The following is a 10,466-nucleotide window of genomic DNA, read 5'->3' as shown; positions in this document are numbered from 1 at the left end:
GACGATATATCTCTACCTTTCTCAAGAAGCTTTGATCGGTCTTTAAATGTAAACACTGGTTCAGGTTTGGTATTCTGGTCAGAATAGTAAACATCTTCACAACTAATTTACTGCTGTGAGAATGGAACTAAACCACAAACCTCCTAAGGCTTAGCGGCCACATACGTGGACAGCACTTTATAGCTCTTATGTCCACAATCCTGTTCAATGCTGAATTGGGGGTGTTATGGACATGTACGTGGGCACTTACACTGCCATCTGGTGGTGTCAGAAGAGTATAACATACTACGGTAAAAATTCAACATGGCGGCAAACATGACGGAAGATTCAATTGGCCGCTCCATACACAAACATCGACCGGGTAAGAAGTCCTGCCTTATTTTATGGCTTATTCTTATTTAGATATTTATAGAAGCGTTGGACAGTTGTCATGACAAGCAAATTTGGAAAAAAAGTGTAAAAATAAGAACTTAGCATGTCGCTAAACATGATGTACACGTATGTGTACTTATGGACTGACGCTCCTCAAAACAGCTAATATACTAGTAAACATGCACACATGTAAAATGAGAAAACAAGTAGATCTGGTGCAGCTACAAGGCTGTACATTGTCTAAATGTAATGAATAACAATTCAATCACTAAATACATATATACATACATAAATTAGTTGGGTTAAAAATGTCAGTAAAATGTAATATGCTAGTAAACTAAACTAGCTTGCAGCTAACTCTGGTGCAGCTAAAATCTGTACATTGTACAGTACCATTGAAATAATTTACAAATAAATAATGCATGAATGACATTGATTTGTATTTGATTTTGTCATGTTTTTATTTCCAGAGCATTTTTCTGTGCAAAAAGCTTTGGAGCTACTTGGGTTAATTGATGGAGACAACTCAGATTTAGACTTGTCTGACAACGATGATCCCATCCTGGATGAAAATTACCAACCATCACCACAGGAGGAAAGCAGCAGTGAGGATGAGGGTGACAGTAGTGAGGATGAGGACCCCATTCCCGAGCCCACTGAGCATAGCAGAGGACGTAAAAGTCTCTGTGATGCAGATAATGGTTAGCCAAAACCCAGTAGATTTTTGTTTATGTTATGTAGTTAGGGCCTCAGGGCTACGTGAAGGATTGGAGGCAAAATGCTTATTTACAACACTTGTTGGCAGGTTCATTGACAGGGACAGAGAGTACAGGGACAGGTTCATCCCGCACTCCCAGACATCGACGTCGAACTAAAACAATTGAGACTGACAGCTCAGAAGATGACTCTGAGGAGCCAGCACCAGGACCAAGCCAAACCAAAAAAAAGAAAAAGGGAGAGTCCAAACAAGGTAATTGTTATTATTTTAGCATGCCTTGAGGGTAAATCTTCAAATTTCATGTAAACGTCCACACAGATTCAAGTATTTCATGCACCAATAGGCCTACACCTCATTTGCTTACATGGGTAAAATGTAACTTACTGCAATACTATTTTATTGTGATTGTGGTTGTGCAGGACGTGCTATACGCTGGAAGGCTACTCCATTGACGCCAAACCTCGCAGAGTATCAGCATCAGGACGAAACTGATCTAGACAGACATGGCTGGACCCCACTAGACTATTTTGAACAGTACATAGATAGAGATCTGATGACACTGATTTCAGAATGTTCTAATGTCATGTCACTGTCTAAGAGTGGGGACCCACTCAACATGTCAGTCAATGAGGTTTACCACTTTTTTGGTGCCTGTATTTTGATGTCCTGCATCCGATACCCAACCATTAGGATGTATTGGTCCAAAGCCTTGAAAATCAACGCCATCACTGACAGATTCACGTGTGCCAGATTCTTCAAACTGAGGGGAGCAATAAAAGTGGTAATTGATGATGATGTGCCTGAAGACCTGAGGATGTCTGACAAATTCTGGAGGGTGAGGCCTTTTCTGGATCGGATTCTGCGAGGCTGCAAGTCTCTGAATCGACCTGATTGCGCATCTATTGATGAGCAGATGATACCTTTCACAGGAGCCTGTCCGTACAGACAATATCTGCCAATGAAGCCAAACCCAGTTGGCATAAAGAACTTTGTTTGTGCTACAGCAGATTGCATTGTGCTTGACTTTGAGCTCTATCAAGGTACAAATTCACTGATTGAGAAGGTCAAAGAACCCGAGGGCCTGGGTTTGGGAAACTTAGTCATCGAGCGTCTGTGTCAAACTCTGCAACGTGGCACAAAAGTGTATTGTGACCGGTTCTTCACCACCATCAAAGGTGCGCAACAAATGATGGAGAAGGAGCTGTACCTAACTGGTACAATAATGAAAAATCGACTTGCTGGAGCGAACCACAAGTTACCCAGTGACAAAGCCATGAAAAGCGCAGGAAGAGGTACTTCATCAGAAGTTTCCGCTGAAGATGGAAAGTTGTGTGTAGTGAAGTGGTACGACAACAAACCAGTATTGATGATGTCTGTTGTTCATGGTACACAGCCTGAAGACACCTGCCAGCGCTGGGACAAGAAGTTGAAACAATATGTCACTGTCTCGCGACCAAGCATTGTCCGTGAGTACAACACCAAGATGGGTGGAGTTGACTTGATGGATAGAATGATCAGTTACTATCGCATGAGCACCCGTACTAAGAAGTGGACAATGCGTATGGTAATGCACTTCACGGATCTGGCTTTAGCCAACAGCTGGCTACTCTACCGCAAAGACCATGCAATATGTGCTGGACCAAAGACAAGACCCATCCAGTTCCTTCAGTTCCGTATGGAAGTGGCAAAGATCCTTTTGGCCCAGCATCACGGTGCAGATGCTGACCTATCGGAACAATCAGAGGAAGAAGATTCAAATCAAGGGGGAAAACGTCATGTGACAGAGTTGCCCCATGTCTCGGTCCGCAGGAGGGCTAATGCCCACCTCCCAGAGATGATTGGCCTGAAGAATGTGATGCGCTGCAGACAACCAGGCTGCACCGGAAGAACCCGAGTGCGTTGTGTGACCTGCAAAGTGTTCTTGTGCTTGCAAACCGAACACAACTGTTACTCAGACTTTCACACATAGGTGATGGCAGTGATTTTCAAGGTGTGTACATGTTCCTACAGTGTACATGTACTCTTTGTGACATTAGGTATGTGTGTGGGTGGGTGTGAGTGTGAGCGTGTGGGATTAGTCACATTCCTCCTCTAACTCCTCTCTTCTCAGATTCTGTGAAGGTCACCAGGTGACCCCTGGGCCTCCGTAAGCAGGGGTCCTTCTGTCCTCAATGATTGCACCCTTTCACATATCCTTTTTTTTTTACATTACAAATACAAAATTTCACATGAGCCATACTGTAACTGTGACTGTCAAAAAGGTGCAACATTTTTGTTTTCTTTTTTTCACTATGATGTGTTTTCATATTTTTTTTCACTATGATGTTCAAAATACATTAGTAGCCTGATGCAACTGTGACAATTAAAAAAATGATTTGAATGTTTTATATTTTGTTACAGGCATACAATGTCATCCTGCAATTACTGTTTGCAGCTTTTCAAATGTTCCATGCAGTAGTTTAAACTGTCCAAAAGGGGCAAAAATGCAATGTTTCCATGTTGTTTTTACTCTCTGATATTCAAAACATGTTCAAAAATGTGTGTGTATGTGTTACTAATACATGCAAAAGCAGTCAGGAAAAAAACTGCTGTGTTCAAGGTGGAAATAAAGAGTTTTTCATTCTATTACACAATGGTGACTTAATTGGGTTTTATGGAAATTCGGAACAAGAGTCCACATATGTGGACATCATTTTTCTCTAAAAGTACATCATATCAAAAGATGATTCTTAGTTTTTATTCTAATTAGGGTCCAATAAGCCCAAATAGCAAAGAGAAATAAAAAATGCATGTAAAAAAAACAGCCTGGGCCTTAGCTGGAATGAATATTTAGGGCTGCTGGAATACTTCACACCTCAGATGTGTTTGTCTTGTGTTCTGCTCAGAGATTTCCTACATTCAACGAATAATTTAGCCAAAGTACAGTGGCATGTTTATGCTTTTCAGAAATTCCACAGAAGAAAACTTTTGTGGAAGAAATCGAGCAATGGAAGCGAGTGGAGCAGAAGCTAACACAGTCAGGACATACGTTGAAGAAAATGCTTAGCTTGCTGCCGTCAGAACATTGCAGAGTATAGTACGTGTGTAATGCAGTCATCAGTAGCCTAGCTAACTCTGGGTGAGTATGAACGAACACAGCACTTTTTGATCAAAAGACTTACTTTAAACTGGTTTCAAATGAACAGACCCTACAAACATATAAATAACTGTCCTCCTGGGGCACCTTGGTTGCTCACCTGGTAGAGCGTGTACCACATGGGCTTAGTCCCAACCGCAGCGGTCATGAGTTTGAATCTGACCCGTGGCCGCTTTGCTGCATGTCATCCCTTCTCTCTCTCCCTGACTGTCCTGTCTCTCTCTCACTTCACTATCTGAATAAAATGCAAAAATGCCCTGTTTCATGTCAACTCTTCTGTCTCACTTGACTTTAAAGTCAATTCTGATTCTAATCCTGAGAACATGAAACATGCAGCCAATATATGTTTCTTGCTCTCTGTCATAAGAATTAGGCTTCAGATATCAATACGATATTTTAAACAGAGCACTGCTGCTGTCATAAATATTCATCTGGCAAAAAATGCTGTAGCGCTGAGAAGGTGCAATTTAAAAAAAAAAAAAAAAAACAACCTATTGATGACAATTTGCTGCAGTATGCTGGAGTTCAAGAGCCAGGACTTTAAAATTAAAGTACACACCCAGCTTTAGAGGGGTCGCCTAGACTGCTGTGTAATGAGAACATGGCATGCTGTGATCCCCAGCTGGTCACTGTGCTCTTTCCTGACTGATGTGTATGATGCTAGCAAATACTTCGACTGATGGTAAACTTTAAAGCTCTTAATTGAGCACCGTATTAGCTCAAGCAGCAACTTCTAAGGCTGAAATTGAAGCAACACGGCAGTCCCAAAAACTGCAGTTCATTGAATGCCCACTTGAGGCTGGCTCTAAAAGTGAGTCAATCTCAATAGACTCCCATGTTAAAATGATTCAGTGAAGATGACGACAGAGGATAATGATCAAACTGCCGCTCCTCAAAGCTTCACATTTCCTCCTCCTGTCCCCTCCTCTATCGCTCTGTCTTTCATCAGAGGGAAAACTCCCATCACCATCTTCTCTCTCTTTCATAATACAGGGCTTTCCTTTCCCTCTTTCCAACTCTTTTATCTCTCAACCTGTTTCCTCTTTTTCTGTTTTTTCTTACCGAGTCCCTCCAAGTTCCCAACTGTTCCCAATGGTTTACTCTTGTCTGTCTCTCACTCAAATCACTTCATTAAGTCCTTCAACATGATCAACCGTACAGGTGGTTTGTTCCAACGACCAAGCCTCAACTTCCAGGGCTGAAAAATGAAACCAACACTGAAGTACCATAAACTGCAGTCCCTCTAATGACCACTAGGGTCTGGCTCCAACAGTGAGTCAATCTCCATAGACTTCCATGTTAAAATGTCCAACATTAAGTCCAGCAGACAGCCTACAGCCTGGTACAAAAACAGTTTTTCTATAGATATATAGCTTACCTGTTTACATTTTATTAAGACTTACCGTTCTGCATAATTGTGGGCGTGGCTGCTTTGAGTGACAGGTAGGTGAGCATATGCTTGCCACAAACCAGCGTAAACCGAATTCTCAGCTCTATGCACGCCCCTCCATTTGTCCATTTTTGGATTAGCTGGGAGTTAGGGGCGGAGTCAGACACTGCCAAGATGGCAACAGCAGAACAGCCCACTGCGCTTCAAAACAGCTCTTAAGAAATCTGTGGGTGTCTTCACAGAGGCTACCTCCATCTTTATTTAAGGTCTATGTATTGGCTCAGGCAAAGCCTATAAGTTTCACTTGCATCATTTAGTCTTTATCATCATACAACTTTACACTGGACTGTTTGATGCTTCCTCCATCACCCCAACCTTGACTTTGAGTCAGTTTTTGGTTTTGTTGATTTTACTAAAACTAATATGCATGTCCTTTTTACTGCTCAGATTCTTTGAGAACACCCTGAAAGAGCAGCAAATCTAACTGTAATAACATATGCTATGAATTGTCAGTTCATAGTACATGACTTATGCTAAGTGTTAGATTGGAGAGCAGGACCAATATCTCTCCATAGAAGCACATATTTTACTGACATTTAGGCTGAGTGCTTGTCTGGCTGCGCTGACTCTCTGATATACAGAATCAGATCCTCGTGACATTTCAGTTTACACTGGACATAGTTTTACAGGTTTTTTGTCCTCTTTTTAAATAGCAATGGTTAGTTATGGGAAGGTCTACAAAGGAGAGCTGCATGGCTCCCACAGAAATACAAAAAACAAGATCCAAGATGGTTTGCAAAATATTTAATAATGCATGACAACCATGGAAAGAATGAAGGCATGCTGTCTTCACGTGAAATAATATTAATTAATTCCTCGAGCATATAGTGAAACAAACAAGCCCTTGCGTAACGATTCTAAGTCGTCATCAGGGTCTGACACTTAAAGGTCTTCTCAATCACTTTGACACAGTTCACACATCAGAAATGTAGTTCTCACAACTCTTTATCAGAAGTGTTTTTATTGTGAAAAGAAGGTTTTTGTTTAATGTTAATCTGGATGAGGATCTTTTCGTTTAAATGCACAGTCGGTAACTTCTGCCTCTAGGGCTCTCTCAATCAAAACAACAACAAAAGACAGCATTGGGTGAGATCATGGAATAGTGTGGATCATGGGAGTTGTTGTCTTCACCACCATTACTGGTTTGGATTCCTTCAGTGTCAGTGGTTCAGGAAATCAAACAGACCTGGTGATTCTAACCGTTAAAAACACTGAATGAAGCAGTTTGACATTTAAAGTCAGTGTTTGAGCGACGCTGTACGGAGGACAGAGACTCAGGAAAGAGTTGGCGCTGAGACTGATGCTAACCTTTGTTCTGATTGTTTCTCTGATAACTTATGAAGCAGATGTTTTTACCAGCAGCTGAATTATCCTCAGAGGTGTCCTCCTCTCCACAACAAACACTCCACGGGATTCAAACCAGTAGAAACACCCACAAAGTAGTTTCACTTTAACAATCATTGATTCACCAACGCTCTTCAGTGACACAGGACAGGACGTCTCCAGCAGCTGGAAGCTGAGCTGTCTAACATTTCCTCAGCTTGTTTCTCTGATAACTTCAGATCCAGACGTCCGACGACTAAAATCCTTCATCTGGTTCAAATACAGAGCTGAAAACCACCAAGGTGTAAAAATTGATGTGGCTTAAAATAAGAGAAAATAAAATTTAAACTCTAAAACATGGCAACTCACCTTTGATTTGACACTGTCTTTTGTCTCCACTTAAATTTCTCAATACCTTTCTCAGTCCCAAATATTAAATGCTATTGTAAGTGACCGTCTGCCCAAGGCCAATAAAAATTTCTGTGGATCTGCTGACAGCATATAAAATGATACACCCAAGTTCATTGTTTATTTACTTGATTAACATATAATATACTGATACATATGCATAACCTCATTAACAGCTTGATTTGAAGCATGTGATGTGGATATAAAAGTGGACACAATGTTTGAATTGAGGCAGAAGTGGACTAAACTCTGAAACGGAAAGCCCAGTGTCCAATACGTGGAGGCAGACATCAGACGAAATACACACACACACACACACACACACACACACACACACACACACACACACACACACACACACACACACACACACACACACACAAAGTCAGCAATCATGGCATTCAACTGTTAAATTCACAGTCACTATCCATCACTCTGCTCTTTGGAAAAGTATACACACGCACGCACACACACACACACACACACACACACACACACACACACACAATCTATCCATCACTTGGTTGTTTGGGCTTGTTCTGTAAAATGTCAACCTATAAATAGAAAGAGATGGGTGACAGAACAGAGCAGGAAAGACAATTAACCCCCCCTCCTTTTCTTTCTCTCTCTCTCCTGAATATTTTTTCTCTCTCTCTTCATATTTATTTTATATACTGTGTATATTTCTGTAGTGATAAGTGACCTTTAAAATGTAAAAGTGTTTTACTGACAGCTCTGTTAAAGAGAAACAATTAAACTGCAAATGTCAAATTGTTGGTTTTTACTCATATGTACTTTTCTGCTGTCCATTTACAAGTCATATAGAGATTTCCGTGTTCATTTCAGTGTTCAGTATAAATCATATATCTTAAAGAGGTGTTGATCCTGCCCTGCCACTGCTGATGTAAGGCGCTGACACATGACCTGTCATATTCAGCAGTTATTGCTATGCAGATGAACATGTGTTCACGTAAAACCAGACTGATCTTTACCTCCATAATATGTCACTCTGTACAACATAGAAAACACATTTACAGCTTTTAATTGGTCCTTTAGATTAAAGAGGTCAACAGTTTATCTCTCCAGCAGTCTTTTCTTCATCCGTGTCACCATCCACTGTTTCCCCAGAGAGATTAAAGGCTCTGACTAAACATACACTGTCTCCTCCTATCCTGTTTATTTAAAATGAACTATTTCTCTGTCTTCTTCACCTCCTTTTTTGGCTGAACTGCAACAGCAGGGACAACCCTATAATCTGGAATGTCGCTGACTGACTGACTGATTGAATGACTGATGATATTTCCACCACTGGTCAGCAGAGTGCCGAGCCGCAGTCTACTGAGCCGCTCTGGTTTCCCAGCTGCAGGGAAGAGGAGGAGCACTTTCAATATACTCAGCCTCGCCTCCATTACAGCAAATAAACTACTTTCATTACATGAAGTATTATTACGAAAGGAGGCAGAGGAATAACTAGACATAAGAACATTCTAGTTCTTTGATATTAAAACTCAATGAAGTGTATATATTAACATAAAAAACTGTTATCATAAAAGTGTAACACATGTAAATGTAAAAACTGTTAAATCTGCATAAATAGAAACAATGAAATAAATGTAAATGAAAAAATGTTTATAATATACTGACGTCAGATTGCAACCCACTGACAGAAATGTTAAAATAATTCAGTTTACAGTTTACTGTCACTATTTGAAGGTGTTTGTTTTCCTGCAGCTCAGTTGTCAGTTGTTTCAAATCAAGTCCCCAGATGGATGATAAAGGAGTCCCTCAAGGATCGATACTAGGCCCAATTCTACTTTGTATAAAAATATTCATTCTCCTACTTTTTGTGCTGATGATACCATCCTGTATTCCATCAGCTTTCAACTACCTAAAAATCCAAAAAGACGAAAATGTTTGTATTTCATGTGCACACATTTTTCCATATTTTCATAAAATGATGTTCCCAATCCCATCCATCCACGAGAAATGGAGAAATAATTTGGTCAGGCAGCCATTTGTCCTACAAAAATAAAGAAGAGTCCGCTGACACCCAAGCAGTGCTTGTTTCTCTTCTTCAATCCACCACACTGTCTACACTGCCAGACACTGTCTACCACAGTGCCATTCCATTCATTACACAAGACAGCTACTATGCTCACCACTTCATATTATATCAAAAAGTTTGATGTTCATCATCGTATCTGGAAGGCATCGGCAGACTTGTGTCTTCATCGATAAGGCCTTGCTATCTAAGCTGCCGAGATATTTAACGTCCTTATTTCAGTGCAGAGCTGATAGCCATGACACCAGATCACAGGAAAGACTGGTTTCCCTTCCTATGCACCGTGCTGTTTGAATGAGTAGCAGTAATAATGGAATGAGACACTGAATTCTCTGAGCAACTATAAATCTCTGTTTGTGTGTTTACATTCCCAAAGAGCAGTGTGATGGATAGTGACTGTGAATTTAATAGTTGAATGTCATCATTGCTGACTTTTTGTGTGTGTGTATGAGAAAGAGAGAGAGAGAGAGAGAGAGAGAGAGAGAGAGAGAGAGAGTGAACGAGTGAATAGACTTTCTTATTGGGATCTTGTATTCATGTAATGATCAAGAAACTAAAGGTGGGAGGTTGAGTCATGGTGCGACAATAGAAGTGTGCAGTAGAAACTACAATCACATCCTTGTGGTTGTCTGCCTCCTGCACCCAGACTAGTTTCAAACTACATCCCTGATTATCAAGAGTCATATAAATATAAACATTTTGTGTGAAATAAAGAGTAATGAAGAGTAATGGCTGAAAACATGTTTTGTGAGGTCACACTGACCTTGACCTTTGATCATCAAACTCTAATCAGTTCATCCTTGAGTCCAAGTGAATGTTTGTTGCAAATTTGAAGACGTTCCATCAAGGTGTTACTGAGATATCACATCCACGAGAATGGGACGGGCGTACAGACGGACAGATGGACGGATGGACGGCTCTAGCTGTCACCACTGCAGTGGCATTGAAAGAATTTACAAAACGTATATCATTAAAAAACATCACTGCTAAATGTAAT

The 10,466-nt window shown here is 40.6% G+C and overlaps 1 protein-coding gene across 1 annotated transcript; it reads left to right on the top strand.

Moving 5' to 3' along the window:
• The first annotated feature begins 303 nt into the window (after positions 1 to 303).
• Positions 304 to 3,059, top strand: LOC111216791 (piggyBac transposable element-derived protein 3-like). Its single transcript, XM_022738408.1, has 4 exons — positions 304 to 361; positions 843 to 1,046; positions 1,190 to 1,342; positions 1,510 to 3,059. The coding sequence occupies exons 1-4, from the start codon at positions 304 to 306 to the stop codon at positions 3,057 to 3,059; spliced, it is 1,965 nt and encodes a 654-aa protein (XP_022594129.1).
• The last annotated feature ends 7,407 nt before the right edge of the window (positions 3,060 to 10,466 follow it).

The sequence above is a fragment of the Seriola dumerili genome, unplaced genomic scaffold, assembly GCF_002260705.1.
Source record: "Seriola dumerili isolate Sdu_G_001 unplaced genomic scaffold, Sdu_1.0 BDQW01000036.1, whole genome shotgun sequence".
Lineage (NCBI taxonomy): Eukaryota > Metazoa > Chordata > Actinopteri > Carangiformes > Carangidae > Seriola > Seriola dumerili.
Note: the sequence above shows the minus strand (reverse complement) of the source record. Positions and strands in the feature narration are given on the sequence as shown.